This window comes from Cydia pomonella, chromosome 20, assembly GCF_033807575.1.
Source record: "Cydia pomonella isolate Wapato2018A chromosome 20, ilCydPomo1, whole genome shotgun sequence".
Lineage (NCBI taxonomy): Eukaryota > Metazoa > Arthropoda > Insecta > Lepidoptera > Tortricidae > Cydia > Cydia pomonella.
The window spans coordinates 13,024,099-13,044,870 of record NC_084722.1 but is presented as its reverse complement, the minus strand read 5'-3'; the positions used below and the strand labels follow the sequence as shown (position 1 = coordinate 13,044,870).

The 20,772-nt window shown below is 37.1% G+C and overlaps 1 protein-coding gene across 2 annotated transcripts in view; it reads right to left on the bottom strand.

The window, feature by feature from the left end:
* Positions 1-19,760, bottom strand: part of LOC133529038 (armadillo repeat-containing protein 2) — a 45,231-nt gene extending 25,471 nt beyond the window's left edge. Inside the window, exons 1-2 of one of the 2 annotated variants that reach the window (XM_061866629.1) lie at positions 19,100-19,760; positions 192-314 (exon numbers count right to left, since the gene is read on the bottom strand). In XM_061866629.1, the coding sequence (XP_061722613.1) occupies positions 192-303 (112 nt within the window). In that variant the 5' untranslated portion in view covers positions 304-314; positions 19,100-19,760. Of the gene's footprint in view, positions 1-191; positions 315-5,266; positions 5,632-19,099 lie in introns of those variants that run through there. The other variant, XM_061866628.1, reaches the window with a different exon arrangement.
* Between the last annotated feature and the right edge of the window lie 1,012 nt (positions 19,761-20,772).

Below are 20,772 nucleotides of genomic sequence, written 5' to 3'. Positions count from 1 at the left end.
ATGTACGAAGAGAGGCAACACGTCGAACGTGGTTCGCAGTAGGCCCTCTGGGGGCCTACCGCGAAAATCGAAGTTCGTCAATTGCGGGCATTTTTCTCAGTCACTCTAATTACGTCCCCGCAATTGGCGAATTTCGGTTTTCGCGGTAGGCCCCCTGAACTCACTGCACATGTGTCTTGTGTAGGATTTACCTCCGTAGAGCGCCGCCCGCGCTTCGCTGATGATCTCGGCGGATGTCTTCCGCCGCGGCGGCGCGTAGAACGGAGCGCCGCCGGCGCCGCGCCGCGCGCCTCGCTCACTCATCACCCCCGTTTCTGCCAAATATTTCTGACTCTTACTTCTGACATTTCGGAATATTACTCCATAGTACAATGGAGGCATTTTTCCGTCTGTCCGTCAGTGGCTTTGCTCCGTGATCGTTAGAGCTAGAAAGCTGCAATTTAGCATGGATACATGAATCATACATGACAACATTGACAACAGAACGTATTATTTTTGGAAATAATCGCTCCGAAAGAAGAACATATGTGTTCCCCCCCCCCCCCCTTTACTTTCGAACCATTGACCAAAACATATAAAAAAAACGTGAAACAAAAGCTTAATAAATACTTTCAATTAAAACAATAGCGAACATGATCGGTCCAGCCGTTTCTGAGTTATTGCAAAAAATCTTCTGAAGAGATCGCTTTTTAGCGATAAGACCGCCTGTTGATATGCCGCCTGCTGGTTCTATTTTCCTTTAAACTGTATTTGTAGTTTTACATGTATATTAAATGTATAATTGTTGGTGCAATAGAGAATATTTAACTTACTTACTTACTTCTGAATAAAAAGACGTACAAATTGCTGTGAACGTATTCCCTATGCTTGTAATGTACATGATACTTAATAGCCCCCGTTTGGCCTGTTCTAACAGAATGGTAACTACGAAACCCTACACTGAGCATGCATGACAGTTGCCCGACTAGCTCTTAGCCGATTTTTTAGACCTACTTAATCAAAATGACAATCATATGAAAAGGTAAACATAATAAATGTCACACATGTACATAACAATTCAATTCAATTCAACATTCTGCCAACATTAAAGCCTATATTGTGATTGTCGTAAACATAAACAGACTGGTTCACCCTAAATTACTAGCAACAACTTAACTGTCCAATTAGTGAGTCTTATATCTTGGCAATAAAGCATATAAACAGTCATTTAACAGTGCTGATGATACAGAGGTATACATTATTCGATTAGTAAAACTGGGGCATGAACAAGGCCGCGTGTCTGCTTGTCTAATTGTCTATGGTTAGAGGGACACGCGATCTGCGATAAATTTCTACGATTTTCAATTACTTTCTGTCCGTTTTTGACAGTGAATGATAAAGATAGTTTATTATTCAAGTAGGCGTAGGTATTACAATGCGCTTATGAACTTCAAATAAAGCTACACCGGCTATAACCCTACACCCCTGACTCGACAAGATTTAAATCCCTCCTAAATTGTAGGAGGGTATCCCAATATGGGACCGACTAGAAAGTCCGCGGGACACATCTTTTCAAAACATTACATTTTATAACTATAGTCTGTTCTTTTATTCCGTAGACTAAAATGACAACCACAAATGTCATGCGCAGAAATAATGTGACTAGCTTAAAACACATAGTGCTAATCTTTGATTTCGGTTTGTGAATAACCGATAAATGTTAAATAAATTTTAGATTCAAAATAAACAATTAATGAAATCTACTCACTACATGATCGAAAGTAAACAATAAATAAAATCTACTCACTACTAATCCACTCAAACATTTAATAATTGCATTATGAGCTTCGAGGTGACTTAATCTTACAATAAAATCGCTTTTAGATATTAGAAATATTGTGTTTAGACCTGGATACAAACTTTCTAAATGCCTCAAAATGGTGTTACATGCCTATATAACTAAATAGTAACTCCCAATAGTTTATTTTCGGTTAGTACCGGTTGTAGCACATCACTATTTATAAGACGTAAAAAAGCAGCAACACATGATCTGTCATTTTAGTCTACCGGATTAAAAAATAGACATAAATGCATTAAATAAAATAAAACACAATTTAAATTAATATGGAATTTAAAAATAAAAATAATAGGGTTGCTTCACAAAGATTAGTTATTTTTTTATGTATTCCTATTTGTCTCCGCCCCACGTGACCGCCGCCATACATGAGGCGCAGACGAATGGGAATGATTTATATGAGAATACCTATTTCCATCGTAAGGAATAAACCAAAATTTTGTGTACAAAAATTTCATACTGATTTTAGTTGCCTGAAACGGGGTTTACCGCTACCTAAGGGTTGACAAGGGGCAAAGAGAATTAGAAATAGAGATGGATAGTAAAAGAAAATTTTGTAGCCACATTAAATTTACTGCCATCTTTTGATACATGATTAAAACTTTTGATTTTTATTCGTTCACTGATATGTGTTAAATTTGTTAAATATCAAAAAGTGGCACCATCCCACTAACACTAACCCGGTGTTAACCAGTTAAACCGTTAACCCAATGTCAAATTGTACCGGTAACCTTGGTAACTCCAGGTTTAACCAGTTAACCCCGACTAGTGGGATGGTGCAAGTATTTATAAAAATATAACACAGCAGTTGTGCTAGTGCAGTTAAAACATACGATGCAATACAAATATGAAGTCCTTGGAATAAAATATGTATTAAAAGAAACAGTACGCAAGTGCAAACATTTAAACTCATACTTCTATTTCTCACGATAGTAAGTTTATGTACTTATAGTATACCCACCCTGAATAAATAAAACATTCAATCATAGATAAATGCAGCAATTCAAAGAGGACATAGAGGAAATTAACATTCATAATTTTTAGTTATTACCTACGTCATTATTTAAGCCTTTGTATAGTTTGTGTCATCCACGATGACGCGCAGATTTGTCAAATCTAACCTTTAACAACATGACATTACGAGTCAAGGCAGAGGCACGCGTCTTCGTGAATGGCGCGATTTATATCGTCCTTTCTGATGTTAAAATTTCCATATTTTGGCAACGCGATCGGAGTTGCGTACGCCTGCAACTCGCCATATTGCAATGAATTAAGGTGAAGAAATGTTTTTTTTTTATATACCACGACGGTGGCAAACAAGCATACGGCCCGCCTGATGGTAAGCAGTCACCGCAGCCTATGGATGCCTGCAACTTCAGAGGTGTTACATGCGCGTTGCCGACCCTTTAAAAACCTGTACACTCCTTTTTTGAAGAACCCCATACTGTAGACCCTCGGGAAAACCTCGGAAGGGAGCTCATTCCACAGCCGGAGCGTCCGCGGGAGGAAATTCCTCTACGGCACAGTACACGACCATTTAGGTTCTAAGGTGTGAGGATGAACACCCTGCCGACGGCGAGCGGTGCGGTGATAGAAAGTGGCGTTGGCATCATGTCAAACAATTCCTCAGAGCACAGCCCATTGTACAAGCGGTAGAACACACACAAGGAGGCAAAGTCTCTCCTTAGACTTAAAGGTTCAATATCGCTTGTGAGTTTGGGATCGTCAATGATTCGCACAGCCCGCCTTATACATATTTAGGAACTCGACTGTACATACATAGGTTAAAAATACTGCTTAGCATCAGGATGGCCGAGTGCTAGTTTGGCACCGACGTAGTTTTAAAAAAAGTTTAACATTTCCAAAATGGAAACTTTATTTCTTGTGAATTATTCTCAAAATTACCGATAATTTTTCCAAATTTTAGGAAACTTCCCGCGACTTCTACAGTCAACTGCAGAGATATTTTCCCCCTAGCAAACACATTTCTATGAAGAGGTCTGTTATCTCTGCAGACGGTCACATCTGTAATCGTCCTAATGTTCCTAATGCAGAGTTTGTGAAGGTGGACGCATGTAAGTTTGGTATTCAGTACCTGGGCGACCGAGCTTTGCTCGGTTATAACTTTTTATTGTAATATGGTGTATAGGTGATAATCTTAACTAATTTTTTTTACTAAATTAAATTGTCTAAAACAATAAAAGTTAAAAAATGAATAAATTTGAACATATAAAAAAAAAAAGTTAGTCACCGGGCGAGATTCGAACCCGTAACACTCGTTTAGCAGTCCGCGTTTTAACCCAGACGGACAGTGGCCTGCAACACGAAATTAGCGACCATATTCGGCGTCGAAAGAAAAACGCATGAAAACTCGAAAACACGCGTTTTCCCAAACATAAGACTAATCTAGATCGATTGTTTACCCCCAAAAACCCCCATATACCAAATTTCAGCGAAATCGTTAGAGCCGTTTCCGAGATCCCTGAAATATATATATATATATATATATATATATATATATACAATGCTCGTTTAAAGGTATTCATTTACACAACAGCAAAATGGATTTTAATTAATATTTCACAAAGGTATTAATCTTTACCCCGGAAATTATCTTTAGACCTAAGCCAGGAAACTATATGGAAGTGCGATTAACATGCCCTATACGGAAATGATTACTGTAAAAAATTTCATTTTTGGTACTGTTAAAATTTCATGTTTTGAAAAGATGTGTCCCGCCGAGTTTCTTGCCGGTCCATATTGGGATACCCTCCTCCAATTGAGGGGGGATTTAAATCTTCTCGGGTCAGAAGTGTAGGGTTAGAGCCGGTGTAGCTTTATTTGACGTTCATAAGCGCATTGTAATATGCCAACTTGAATAATAAACTATCTTTATCTTATCTTTATTTCTTTCCACAGGCAACTAATACTCATCCAGACAATTCTAAACACCCCAAACACAACTAGCTTGCCTTGTTTTATCATAGAGTTCCTATGGCCACCTCCTGTCGCCATCATCAGATCAGCTCAATGGTATCATAATATAGCATTGTCACCGTACTTACATATATATTATTATGCAGATTTTCACCTTCACTGGAAGTCGGGAAGTGGGTCAAATTTAACTTGCAAGATTTGACCCGTACAAACATAGAAACATTGCAAGTAAAATAAAAGCTTGTAAAAAAACAATAACTAGGTTTTTGAAGAACAAGTTAAATAAAAAGCTGTACAGAGCTATTTAAGCTGGAAACGAGTTGTATAAAACCTTACAAAACTAGGCAATATTATTACGCACCCCATTCAAATCTAATTTTAAAACTTCACACTATAACAAAGCACTTACTTAAGCTTCCCACAAACCAAAACTTACAAATTACGCTGTTAAGTGATAACAACTAAAAAATAGCTTAATAATGTAAACAGACATACCTAAAATCGACAACACAATTGTTTGTTTACGTTATTTTGTGACCATGCCGTAGCGGGTGCTACGGACGGGGTGCTACGCGGTACTGCCGCGTAGGCTCGTAACGTCGTAGAGGGGCCCGGGTCGGTCAAATGTTTTGGAGTTTGGACAGGTGTGGTTAGGGTGACCGACCAGACGTCCCGTATTTTACGGGTTGTGCCGTATTTCAGGCACGAATTTTTCATTACCCCGTAATTTTATGATTCAATGGCATTTAATGAAAATAATACCTATTTTGATTATTTCACATTTTCCTTTCCAGATAATATAAAAATTGTTGTGTATAACAATATTTAATATTGTTTTTTACTGTACATATGGTGCTACTTTACCGCACTAATTATAACCGTGCGAAAATTAGCATATTACGTTACTATGTCGAACATTTTAAGGGCCATATGTACTGTAAACTGTTGTACGATACATGTGCAAATAGGTAATTCGCAACTCGTGTCGATTTAAAACACTCTCTTAGGTCGTATTTTAATTTATCGCCACTCGTTTCAAATTTCCTATTTTACGCACTTGTATCGTAATGTACTATTACAGTACATATGGTGCTACTTTATCGCACTAGTGCGATAATTTGCACATTACGTAACTATGTCGAAAATTTAAAGGGCCATATGTACTGTAAAACGTTGTACGATACATGTGCAGTTAGATAATTCGCAACGCGTGTCGACATAAAACACTTCCTTCGGTCTTGTTACAAATTTTCTATTTTTCGCACTTGTATCGTAATGTACTGTGTCACGAAGTTACACACATTCCCGCACTAGTGCGATAATTAGGACATTACGTAACAATGTCGAAAATTTAAAGGGCTATATGTACTCTAAAACGTTGTACGATACAAGTGCGAATAGGCAATTTCCTATATTTCGCACTTGTATCGTAATGTACTCTTATAAAGTGAAAACTTTATAATACTCACGGTGCATTTGACATACAACAGTGTACGAACAGGATACAATTGTGAGTAATAAATAAATGAATATTATACAACAGTATTACACAAATTGACTAATTGTAAGTCCCACAGTGACAGTAAGCTCAATAACGGCTTGATTCGTACTTTACGATACGTCAAATATTAGGTCTAGATACGATATGGATCGGATATGTCAGTGTCAAAAATGACGTTCCTTCAAACCAAAACGCCACTTTTGACAGTGACATATAGACCTAGACCCTCTGTTTTATTGACCGAGTGTTAGTGAAGGTCTCCATTATATCTTGGGCAAAAATGCTTTTGTATGTCCGGATGTTCTCTACAGGTCACATTTCTCAACCGATTCTCGTGAAATTTTGTGAGCAGGTTCGGTGGTTACATAAAATTGTTCTATCGTTCCGTTTTTCAGAAAATTCATAATGGTGGAAATTGGTGTACTAAAGTGTCAGCAGGGTCTATGGCACTTAATACCATTCTGAGCTACATAATACAAAATTCTTTATTTCATAAAAAAACAGTACATATAATTTAAGGGATGGTGTCTCCCGGTAAGCAATTTATTTGCCTGTGTTGGGAGGCACCACTCTTCCGTAATTAATAATAGTTGTTTGTTTTACAAGGCGGCAAAGTTGTTGTTCCAACGCTCGTGCTAATATTGATACCCGAGCAAGCGTACTGTTACAAAATTGAACCACGAGGGTGGTTCGAGAAGCGGGATCTTGAGCGTTGCGAGGGTTTCAAGGCACGAGGGTTAAACAAACATTGCCTCCGAGTGAAACACAACAATTTTCACCACACCAACCATAAAAAAACAAAATCAAATCCATATGAACGTAATAAAAAATAATGTACCATTTAAAATCGTAATTTTAAAGTCAATTGTATATAAGGAAACAATTCAAAATTTGCATCGGATTACTTTGCCCCACATATTGATTTTTTTGTGAATTTTCGAGCGGAGATGTATTTCGTGCATTGTGATCACTTGTGGCAGTTGTGACGTCGCGTCATTCAATGCGACGTTTTGAGTTAAAACAAAGTTTGCTTGCTGAATTATTTTATCTTCTTCTTCCTCGCGTTGTCCCGGCATTTTGCCACGGCTCATAGGAGCCTGGGGTCCGCTTGACAACTAATCCCAAGATTTGGCGTAGGCACTAGTTTTTACGAAAGCGACTGCCATCTGACCTTCCAACCCAGAGGATAAACTAGGCCTTGTTGGGATTAGTCCGGTTTCCTCACGATGTTTTCCTTCACCGAAAAGCGACTGGTAAATATCAAATGATATTTCGTACATGAGTTCCGAAAAACTCATTGGTACGAGCCGGGGTTTGAACCCGCGACCTCCGGATTGCAAGTCGCACGCTCTTACCGCTAGGCCACCAGCGCTTCCAATGCTGAATTATTTTATATGGCGAAATATTTTTTTTATAAAGCCTATGAAAGTTTGTTCATTAAAGCCTAAACTAATTACCCTTTGATTGCGGTTTTATCAAAAATACACGCTGTATACTACTTACAAGGTTTGCTGTGATCATGACTCAGCGAATAAGGTATGTCAGACTGTCCAAAGCTGAGGTCCTACCGCGAACCACGTTCGACGTGTTGCCTCTCAGTCGCACTTGTAAATTCGTACGTAAGTGTGACAGGGAGACAACACGTCGAACGTGGTTCGCGGTAGGCCCTCTGGTGTGCAGTCTGGTACGAGTGTTTGTCCCTGATGTTCCCAGAATAGCTCTAAGGCCCCGCCGACGCGACTTATTGGCAGTGCCGGCGGCTCGCACTGTGTCACGTAGGAACTCGCCACTTCTTCGTGCTCTCACACTGTTGAATGAGCTCTTGACATCAGCTACTGACTGTGATATGTTTGCGTGGCGATGGACGGCTATGTGCAGTGAATGTCTGAGGTTTTGTGAGAGAATGGATGATAGTTGTTCAACTGTAATAATGTAGACTTATACATGTATCATAATACTCTAAATGTACTTCATTTTCATGGCGCATTAGTTGCAAACGTGTTTAGAATCGCATTGCTAGGGCTCGGCTTAAATGCAATTTCCGTGATAACACAGATAACCTTGAAACAGCTGATACCACGGATCTCAAGTGTAGTTTTCATTTTATCTGAACAACATCGAGTGAGCTTATCGATGATATGAGTTTTATCCAACATTGTAATTTTATTATTTTGATATGCCTGTACAGATGACGTAGTTAACGTGAGACCTTCAATAGAATGTTTTAACCAGGCACCATATCACTTAAATCCTACGAAGTAATGTTATTACTTATTATGCGTTAAATTTTTTGGATCCAGTCCCCGCGATGTTTACGGGTGACTGGATCCGTAAGGTCTGTGGGATGTTTTATATCTTTAATGAATTATGTGACACTGGGATGATGTTGTGTATAATCCTACAAAGTAATACGGCGTTTACGGGAGAAGGGTAATGATCCGCGCTCTGGGTCTTGGCTGGTCCAACAGGTTTCCATCGCCATACAGCGTGGGAAATGTGGGAATGCGGCTGAACTTTCGGGCCGAATAGTTGCAGGGGATGGGCGTTAGTTTCTAGATGTTTTTGACGAAGTTGGTTGCAGAAATTATGGGTTGTTTTAGTATTAACCTAGAATAAGTTTGTGACGATGCTTGTGCGGATTACAGATGTGTTTTGACGAAGCATGTGGTGGATTATCTTTGTACCTATTTCATTATTGATTTTTCATTTCCCATGCTCTGAAAGTGGGCTGTTTTTATTCTAAAAAGTGCGCAGAAAATGATACGTTTCTGCTCTGGAGCACTGTACTTTCTAAGTACAATTTTTTCCTTTTTTTACGATAAGCAATTAATATTTTAGTTTTATATGGATTTGTTGTACAAATTCCATTCTGATAATTAACTCCCCATTCCATGAATAACGATATTTTTACCTAATTTTTTTATTAAAATTTAAGTTTATACTTAGCCGTGTTTTTAATGCATGTGTTTTACATTCCTTGTATTCTAGTTAAAAAGTAGATTGCTTAAGTCGGGTAAAAAAGGCAAAATTTCAGTCTCAGACTATTGGCGCTTTCACTGCGTTCTAGCGTCAAACTACCTCGTCAGAAATGGATGCTTTTCATTCTTTGGTTAACAATCTACTAAAGAATGTAATTTTTAGAACGGTCGTAGATATCGTTTATGTGAAAGTATGTAGGTATGTTTGTTTCTCCAACGCACAAAAAACTATTTTTAACCAGAACGGGCTTTTGTTTTGTTGTTTTATTTTTAAACACAGCAAAATCAACTCTATTTCTTATACTGTAGGTTAAAATTTCGACGGTAAATTTAATGTTTGTTCCTTGTATAGTTGCGCCTTAGAAGGCTATTAGTTAGAAATAACTAGTAATTAGATTAGATGTTTTAGTAGAATAGCTTAGTCATACTCGTCAAACGTAACCATTGGCCGCTTTTATTCATTTTCGTGTCACGACGCGATTTACCGACACGACACAGCGGGGGACCAATAGTAAATCGTTAACTAAGGGATGAAAGGCACCCATTTCTGTCGAGGTAGTCTCTTATCTCATTATTCTCATTCCCCTGGCTATGTATACATATTCACAAATTCCTAAAAGATTCCGCTTAGCAGTTTTGGTTGTAAATGGAAAGATGAGATGCTAATAAAACGAAATATCTCGAAATGTGCGAATGTGTATGGCCAGAGGAATGAGATTTTTTAGGGAACACCCAGTCGCTTTTATATTTATTCGACGATATATCGTCCACGATGGTATAAAAGCGTCTGCATACAATCTCACCCATTTACGTATTGTACCGATAAAAATCGTGTCATGACGCGATAAATGATAAAAGCGGCCATTCTGTTTAACTGCTTAGTTTTCTAATGTTTTTTGTAGCTTATCATATTAACAGCAACGTCTGTAAACAATATAGTATACCATATTTACTTCATAAATCACTGTCTTCGAGATATTTGGTATCAAAATTGAACAATTTTAGGCCAAAAAACTGATTTACTGGCCATAACTTTTGTGTTAATTAGTTTAAAATTTAAATCTCTGACCAGTTTTAGAGACGTCAAAGACGAACGCAAATGTGTAGATTTTGTACATGTAAAATCCTACACAGCAATCGAGTAACAAAAAAACTGTTATTTTGACGTTATTTACAAATATTTAAAAATATTAAAAAAAAAAACAAGTGTTTACTTCTTTCAAAATTCGGCAGACCAGAATGGAGATAAAAGATTGAAGAACCGATAGCCGTTTGTCTTATAATTCTATCTATAGTGCAAATATAGGAGTAACGACTAAAAACTAGTCAAAAATCGATAAAAACCGCGGGTAGCCCCTTGATAATAATATACCTAATGATATTTATTGACCGAAGCGATAGCGAAGGTCTCCATATTGACTCGGGCAATCTGTTTTCGTACGTCCGAATGTTTTCCTCTACAGTACCTCTAGTGTAACTTCCATTCGATAGCGTAACGTAACTTTCGCGTTTAGGTTAAGTCTCATTTTGTATGGGATTTTGAACAGCGCACCAAGCGGAACGTTTTGGAAACTCAAAGAGCGAGTGTAAATTATAAGTACGTTTACTCAAAGTGTCGCTCACGTTTACGTTTCGTATCGTATTTATAAGGGATCGCAAACCGTTTTATTTTTTAAACCGTTTTTGTACAATTACTCGGGAACGAAAAGGTTTTCGTTTCCGCTTGCGGTTACCGGTTAAAGAACTATTCTAATGAGGTACCAGTTTATGGCAAATTAGTTTTATTTTGTGTTTGTGGAAAGAAATTAACCGGTTAAATTGAATATATCTACAAGATACAACGGCAAATATTGCTATCTTTTTAACATACATGCAAACGAGTTTAACCGAGTGTCTCCGAAAGTCGAGAGTAACAAATATTAGGTATATCGTTCCGGCGAACCACAAAAGCTCGTTTCCTCTTATTTTTGGAAAAAAGCAGACATAGGCAGATGTTACAAAAAAGAGGATACTTATTGGTTTTTAAATTATAAGTGCAACCTACATCCTGAGACAATTCCCACTAAGATTTATGAACATATTTAAGTGGGATTGAGGTAAAATAGGTACTAAACTAATATTAGTACGAGTACACTGACGATAATCTCTTCTTAACGATTCAATTCAATTCAATTCAATAAGCCTTTATTTAACAATCTTATTAACTAGTTTAGAAAATATAATAAACATCTTATTTCCTAGTTTCACTTATCATTAGTTTAAAAACTATTATTATATATCAATGCTCAGTTTCAGACATCGGAGTCGAGATTGTCTTGCTTTCCAGCATAGGCCTCCCCCAAGTTTGTCCAAAGTTCCCGACCATGGGCTTTCCTCCGCCAAGTGGCACCAGCAAGAGCTTTGAAGTCGTCTTCCCATCTTCGTAGAGGTCTATGATTTTTTCTGCCACCTTCTTAACGATAAGGAGAGAGAACTAAGTTTTTTAGTTCATGTTCAATCAATAAACCGGTCATCAAATATTTTTATTTAACGTTAATTTTATTATGGTCTATTTAAAAAACTAATAAACGTGTTTTGCACATTATACCGAAGCGAAATGATGAAAAAAATGTAGGCATGTAAATTTGTTAAATATGGTATTGAGTGAGCTCAAACTTTTAGTAGCTGATTGTTGATTTCATCTGTGCTAGATATATATGACTTATACGGTCCAGACAATATCGAGCAGAAGTAAACTTATACATTCAAGAAATTCATTAAATTAAATTTATAAGTGACATTTATTTATTCTAATTTTATAAGTGCCGTTCAAGTATTTAACTAATCAATCTGCATAATAGAATGACTGTTTCATTTTCTATTTTATAATGATATCATTGATTTTTCCTATCTACTACTCGTTGTGGAGCCATCATCAGCAGTAAGCAGTAGTATCATAAACATGTTAAAATGTTTACAAGCCCTCGCATTAAAAATGGTAGAAATACAACACAATTTAATATTGACCTAATTGATAAAGTATTAAGGATGATATTCAAATGAACATCGAATCAAAACATCACCAAAGACGATGAAGATAAAACCTCTTTAAGAACGTTGATTATGAAGAAAAAAATGTCACAATTGGGTGAGATACGATTATTCCAAAGTAACTAGACTCGGATGACATTCAGTTTGACACTTGTCATGTAAAAAGTTAATCGAGCAAACTACTGACGATACGTTTTACGTTAATATGCGAGTGTATTGCGCAACGTGACACTTGACAATTCTGAAAGTTAGCTCACTACTTTCATAGTTAAATTCTTTTCGCATGTTGGCAGACCTGGGTGGTAATCATCAAATTACGAAGTACAGTGCATGTGGGATCTTCCGGCGTATAAAGACCGCTACTTTATTTGTTCAAGCTATAGGTACGAGGCCAAGAGAAAAGAGTGAGTAAAAGAGAAGTTTTAGAGTATCGAACAAGCAATAAACTTTACATTAACGTGGATGCCATGCCAGTATGTACAGCAAAACCCTTAATAATGGTCAAATAGCTGAGTACCTACTAATATTACTCGATGCCTACCTGAAGTCCGATATTTTTTCAACAGTTTCAGCACGCATCAAAAACTGAACTGGGGGCCTACTCAAGATGACAATCGTTTGTGCTGACGTAGCTATGTATCTCTATCTCACTAAAATGGAAGAGAAAGAGAACGGAAAGCGTTTCGTTATCGTATTCGTTAACTATGGTCATCTCGGCTAAGATGTAATCCCATCATCTTAGATCGCTCGTTGCATATCTACTTACCACTTTACGTGGCCAGTGCAAAGCAAGCATGAAGAGCGTAACATATCATAATGAGCTTCGAGAAGCGGCGGCACAGAGGCAAGTAAAGTATTCTACAGGATACATCTTGCTGAGTTGTTTTTGAGTGCACATAATTTTTGTACACATAGATAAACTATACTTATATTACAAAACAAAATACCAACTGTATTGTTTATATTGGATACCTACTTCCAAGACCTGAAAAAATATTGTAATGTAGCGAACGATCAATTAAAAAAAGCGTATATTTTATTTCAACTTTTTAATAATTAACATAATAATAATGAGTTAACAATACTTATTAAAATACAAAAATTTCACAACATGAATAATAAACTAAATCTAACTACAATTAAAATAACTAAAGCTAAAAATTAAAAATACCTATCAAAATTTTGCGCCCTTGGTAGGGTGCCCATCACGCAGGCAGCGTTCCCGCGCTGGATTGCGATTGCAATTCTCTGTGCGAGAAAGCTGCCCGCGCGGGGGTCGCCCGTTGCCTCCCTCAGCCGCTTGCCCAGCGCCTTGTGGAGTATCTGTGCCCCTCTGCCCCACGAACCAAGTGTCTCGACGCCAAACGCAACGAATTCGTATTGAGCGCCGAGACAGCTATATTTGGCTACCTTTTGACGCTCCCGAGTGTCCGCCGCCGCACCAGCATGCCTGCTGGTCGATGGAAGGTAGGAAGCCGCTAGCGTGTCAGCACAAGTGGCGTCCCATACCAACGCGCGGCCCATCTTCCAGGGAATTAACGACATAATAATTATGTAAATCTACAAACAATGTCTTATTAGGTACCTAGGGATAAAAATTGACCGAATAAGTCAAGCCTATCCATCGTTCTTCGGTCCGTAGCCTACTTCTCTCCGCTGAATGCTGGGAAGTAAATCTTCGTCCTCCTGATCCACTTGTACTTAAGCGTTTTGGGTAGATCAAGACAGGTAGGTAAACAATTACTTTGATGAAAAGTTCCATGCTGGAGGCAATTTGCAACACGGTAATCCATGGTGTTTCACATAGGTACACATCACATACGTATTATGTATAATTTTCATTTTCATCACACTTGCTCGAAAAAGATCTTATTTCATGCTGGCGTACTGAAGGACAAAGGCCTATATTGTTCCCGCGGGAGTTATGGATTATGAAAAAAAAAATAGCAACCGAATAGATCCACCGATTACCTTTATTAGGTATACCTCTATTTCTATTGTATTTTCATCGATGGTAAAGGTAAACAATATATACCTAAGCAAAGTTTTAGATCGATACGGCTATATAAAAAATAGGTAATACGGAATGGAGAGATCTAATTATATTATTACTACGAAACTTCCGATATAAGCAATTTAACGGTCACGGTTAGTTTCACTAGACTTAAATTGACCGGTATATAAACCATGATTACCTTTTATATTGTTTTAATAATATCGGGAGCTCCATAAAAATAATATAAAACCGATCAATTAAAGTCTAATTCAACTGTCTCCTAGCCTAGACGGTAGTGACCCTGCTTACAAAGCAAGAGGTCCCAGGTTGAAGTCCCGGTATGGGCAATTATTTGTTTGTTCATCACGAATATTTGTTCCCGAGTTATGGATGTTATCTATGCACCTAAGTATAAATTTATCTATACAAGTCTGTGTATCGTCGCCTAATACCCCAAGCACAAGTTTTTTCTGAATTTGGGACTAGGTCGACCTGTGTGAGATTTTTATGGACTCACGAGCTCTCACCACGTACCAGCCTCATTCCTATCGAACACGTCTGTCAAATGGGACTATAAGAACAGTAAAGTTCGTAAGCATGATCCTGCACCACCCATCCACGAGGACTTAAAACGGGTTTGCTGAAGGAATGTTGTCATCATGTCACATAATAATTTCTAGAATGTAATAAATTCAATGAAATAGGTACCAATTCACATGTGTCAGAAGGTCAGAGGATGGCAGTTTTTTAAAAGACAAGGAATTTTTTTCAAATGATTTTTGTCAAACAGTGTCTAATAAGAAAAATAAAAATATGTTTTACGGTTAGCTTTCATTTGATACCGTTTTCTTCAGAGTGGCATGAAAATTGGAAAAGTTATTGAGTGAAGAACCAAATATGTGAAGTATTTAAGAAGATAAAGTGCTTGCTATTTCAAAGCTAAACAAGAGATACTTGAATTTGTGTAGAATGCTTCTGAGATTTTCGGGCAGTAATCTACACAGAAAACTATTTTTGCCTGTACAAAGTTTAATATCTAAAAATATCAAAAAGTAAGCTCTGCTTAAACTGAATATTATCGCCCTTAGTACAATGGCATAAACAGATGATATATTTTAGAGGAAATACCTACAAATTACGTTTTCTTGCTCTCCTCAAAAATTGGTTAAAACCGAGATACAGCAGCACTCCTCTCTGACAGCAGCACATGCGACATGCCGTGGCCTTGTACGTCTGAACTATTTCTTACTGCACTTTAAATGGGGTTGACCGGTCGAAGTATTTTACAGATGGCGCCAGCATAGGTTTTGTCGGTCCTAACGAATAGTGTCAGATTCTTGATTTTATTGTACTTTAAAACACTTTAAGCCAAAATTCAAAACAAAACTAGAGACAATTTAATAGTAAATATTTCATAAATGTTAGAAAATGTAAAAAATGGAATTGCCACCTGAGGGCGAAACTACAAACGCAACATTTCACTCGACAACTCTCGAGTGACTAATTTAACTATTGAGTTTAGGTTTCGAAACGTTTACGAATGTCATATTTGAATTTACACTCGCCCGCAGTTAGCGCGTTTGAAAACGGATACATAATATTCTTGTTCAGGGGTCGGCAACAGGCGGCCAGCGAACCTTCCTGGTTATTTTGTATATAAAATTTATATCAGGTCTACGTCTCTGAAGTCGGCGCGTTCGGAACGCAAATGATCATGACATAACATGACATGACAGGGACAGCATGATTCGTGGCCCCGCGCTTACAAACATCGATTTTGTTCGTAGTACTACATATAGTAAACACCCCTATAATGGAACCGGCACTAGTAATGGAATGGTATAGACAAATCCTGTAAAACAAGTATTTACCATCAGTTTTTAATCGCTGGCAACATTTTACCATAAACAAGAGCCAAAGAGATGCTTAAGTTTAATTTTTCATTGATACTTGTTATTTTGAAAATTAATGGCGCCACAAAAAACCACAGTTTTTATTGGTTAATAATATTGAAACCAATTGCAGTAGCTTTCATTAAATACATAGAAAACATAAAGGACGAATTGGACATTCAACTTTTAAAGCGTAAAGCGGTAGAAATTTTACAGGTGTCGGTGAAATTACAAAAACACTCCAAATTTTCTCTTAAACGTTCCATGATTGGTGCCGTTAACATATTATAATTGCACCTTCTGTACTTAATCTATGGTCTATTCAGATTTACTATATAAGTATCGCGAACCACGAAGAAAGGGTGCATATTTTTAAACAGCTTGATTGTAGATTTTCATTATCGAAAAGTATTACTATCAAGTAAAAGGCAAGCGCAAGTCCGTGCGGCATTTGAACTTGAGAGTACTGCCGCTGTCGGGAACTTTTTTTGTATCCTTTAAAATAGGTATTTGTTGACAATTGTTGTCGTTGTCAGTCGTCGTTGACATTGTCGAGTGCTCTTTGCATAATAATAAATTATCAGATATAGTGATAAAGTTGCAAATTATAAACAATGTGCATTGGCTGCTTAAAGGTTGCCGACCACTGTATTTATTCAACCGAAATATAACGCGAACCAATTAAGTGGTGATCTTAATACGCTCGAAGATCCCACATGGGCTGTACTTCGTAATTTGGCCACCTATACCACCCAGTTCTACCAACATACGAAAAAGGTAAATTACTGTCAAAATGAGCTATCTTTCGTAACGGACGAGTTTGAGGTTGCATGTCACACTCGCATGTTAACTAAAAAGTATAGGTTTTTAGTTTCCGAGTAGTTTTCTCACCTAACGTCATCGAATAGTTAACGAATATTTTGCTGTCATGATACACTAGACCTTCAGATCGCAATTCTCAACCGATTCTTGTGAAATTTTGAAAAATTCTTTCGTTTTATTTTTAAAATATGTTCAAAATGGTGGAAATCGGCATAAAGGATTTAAATGCTATTCATGTATGGCACTTAAGACCATTGTCAGTACGTTGTGATAGATAATAGTTTTTATTCTTATTTTTACAGGTTTTAAGCTTAGCAATCTTTGACGGAGCCACTAAGTTTTGATTATTTTTGAATTTTTCGTCAGCTTTTTAGTAAGATTATTTATCTAAGCATTTTTAGGTCCTCAGTCACAGAAAAAAACTCCTATGCGTATCTTCAGAAAATCCGCATACTACAGAACAATGGTTGACAATTTCGTGAAATGCTCCTAAATCGAGACCACAGTAATTAGCCTAGTCTCGTGAAGTAAGCTAGTCCGGATCGATGCGTAGCCCGTGGGGCGTCGCCTGGCGACGAGCCACTGGTAAACAAAAGATACTTACGGTTCTATTTGGCTCGTCGCCAAAGCCATATGACACCCGTGTGGTAAATAAGCTAAGGATCCCCAGCAAGCTCGGTTCTACATACAAACGTAGTTACGCTCTAATTTTAAAACGACTAGCTAAATTGCTCTGAAACTTTACACTTACAACAGGAAGGTATATCTAGTCCTGTAATTAGTTTATGTAGCTTCAGATGCCATAGCTAAAAAAATACAGCGAATTTAAGTTTTTCATACAAAACTTGTTTCTCTCTATTTCGTTTGTTTTATTAACTGGAGGTATATAAACTAATTACAGGACTAGATTCTCATGTATGTGCAAAGTTTCATTACAATCCAACTCGTAGTTTTAAAATGGGAACGAAACTCCGTTTATATGGGAAGGTGAAATTCGGTCAAGCTTGCTGGGGACCCTTAAAAGGGTAGGTGGACGACCGCTTCTCCATACAAACGTAGTCCCAATTTATATACAATAAATTGTATTATTCATATAGCAATATCCAAGGAGGTATATGGGGACTACATTTTCGTTAACAATTAACACCTCAGATACTAAAGCTGGTGGCTCTGTGAGCTGTAGACCTCGCGTACACTTCGTTTCGCCTTTTTGAAAAAAAAATATGTCGCGGATTAAACATTTCCACATAATTGTCTGTTAATAAAGGCATGCTGATGAAAAACACAAGAGCAGCCGATTAAACGGAGCCACGCTGTTTTATCGAATAAATAATGTTCAAGTTAAAAAATTAGTACCTGGGCGACCGAGCTTTGCTCGGTTATAAGTTATAACTATTTATTGTAATATGGTGGTGTATAGGTGATAATCTTAACTACATTTTTTTACTAAATTAAACTTGTCTACAACAATAAAAAATAAAAAATTATATATAAACTTGAACATATAAAAAAAAACAAAAGTTAGTCACCGGGCGAGATTCGAACCCGTAACACTCGTTTAGCAGTCCGCGTCTTAACACGCTGAACCAGACGGACAGTGGCTGGCAAGACGAAATTAGCGACCATATTCGGCGTCGAAAGAAAAACGCATGAAAACTCGAAAACACGCGTTTTCCCAAACATAAGACTAATCTAGATCGATTGTTTACCCCCAAAAACCCCCATATACCAAATTTCAGCAAAATCGTTAGAGCCGTTTCCGAGATCCCGGAAATATATATATATATATATATATACAAGAATTGCTCGTTTAAAGGTATAAGATATGTACCTATATTAGTCTAATTAGTCTATACGATATTTGTAATATGGGCCTTGTTGCCTGATTTCCATTTTAAATAAATAAGTAAATAAAGTGATCTGTCTGAAGTCAGCCAAACGCTTGGCTAATCGTTGAATGTATTGTATACTTTGTTTAATACTTTAATACCAAGTCAAAGACATTTGTTGATGTTTTTTCGAAAAAACAACTAAACTATTTTCTACGAATTTTTAATATAGGCAAACTAACTGCAATATAAACCTACCTAATAACTACTATATACTTACCTAGAAATGCGCGTACCTTCGCTGTCTAGTTTTCCGTCTTTATGTCGGGACCACGAAAACTTTAATTAAGGCACCAATCATTCACAAGTAATTTTAACATTTCCTATGATATGTTATGATTTATTGTGTTGCGGTGAATTTCGTAACGCAGTCTTAGGCCGACTTTGACTGATGACAAATGACGTAAACAATACAATAAAAACAGAGAAATTCTGGTCTAAAAAGGTTTTATCTTTTTGATACCGTTGCCCAGAGACTATTTATTTATTTAATCTTTATTGAATAATAAAAATGGCGGACTTAATGCCTTACAGTGTCCAACATTTAAAGGGCCATATGTACTGTAAAACGTTGTACGATACATGTGCGAATAGGTAATTCGCAACTCGTGTTGATTTAAAACACTCCCTTCGGTCGTGTTTAAATTTATCGCCACTCGTTTCGAATTTCCTATTTTTCGCACTTGTATCGTAATGTACTATTATTATTCAAGTAGGCATATTACAATGCGCTTATGAACGTCAAATAAAGCTACACCGGCTCTAACCCTACACCTCTGACCTGAGAAGATTTAAATCCCCCTCAATTGGAGAAGGGTATCCCAATAAGGACCGGCAAGAAACTCGGCGGGGCACATCTTTTCAAAACATTACATTTTATAATTAACATGGATTAAATAAGAAAATAAATACAATTTAGATTACTATAGATGCATTTACCTACAGTAGCTACTTTTCTTTATATAAATTTGATAAAAAATATATATGTCATATATAATAGCAAAGATTTATATAACTTCTTTATAATAGGTATAACTTATTTATATAACTTCTTTATTATTCTTTGATAATAGGTACCCGAAGTGCCCGCAAGCTTAACCATTGTGTAGGTGGCAGTGTTGGCCGAACGTTCATTAGAATTGCCCATTAACCATTATAAAAACTTTTTACAAAAAAATAACCGACTTCAAAAAGTATAAAATAAAATATTATCCTTTTTAAGTCTATGCGTTATCAACGGATATGTTTGAAGTCGGTGCCAAGCCTGCGAGTGCCACGAGTTTGACACTGACATATTCGCTAGTGTACCTTACTTTCTATGCATCTCGCTCATACTGGCATCCTATTAGTGCGAGCGAGATGTATCGGTAAGTTTACGAACACGTCAGCTAATATGTAGAGTCAAACTCGTGGTAAGGCTACAGTTGCACTACATCAAATTGGTAGTATTCGAGAGGAAGTGCTTGAGTTGCTTAAGAATACAGTCGAATCATCATACCTGTGCCTTTAAAAATTGAGGAGTTCCCTCTATTCCTCATGGATTCTGAATTCGAATGCAACTTATTACCTATTGTATAAAAATCAATGCAGTAGCTAAACGCAGCCGTCGGGCTCGACTAGTATTCGGAGGCTTTTCAAAAGCACCAATAGGAGCGCTCCACATATTTTCTAACGCGGCCAATTAAAGGCACCTAAATTAAAACCACCTTTTGAACTGATCAAATATTGCAAATCACTTTCATCATCCTCCATACTATCAACACCCACTTTTCTACATTGAACCGTTTTGGCAAGAACCCTTCTAAACCAGTACCTTTTGGAAGGTTATACTTTACTTTATTATCAATCGAAGTTTTATTTGAGTCGTCGACATCCTGACCTGCACGGCGGCTA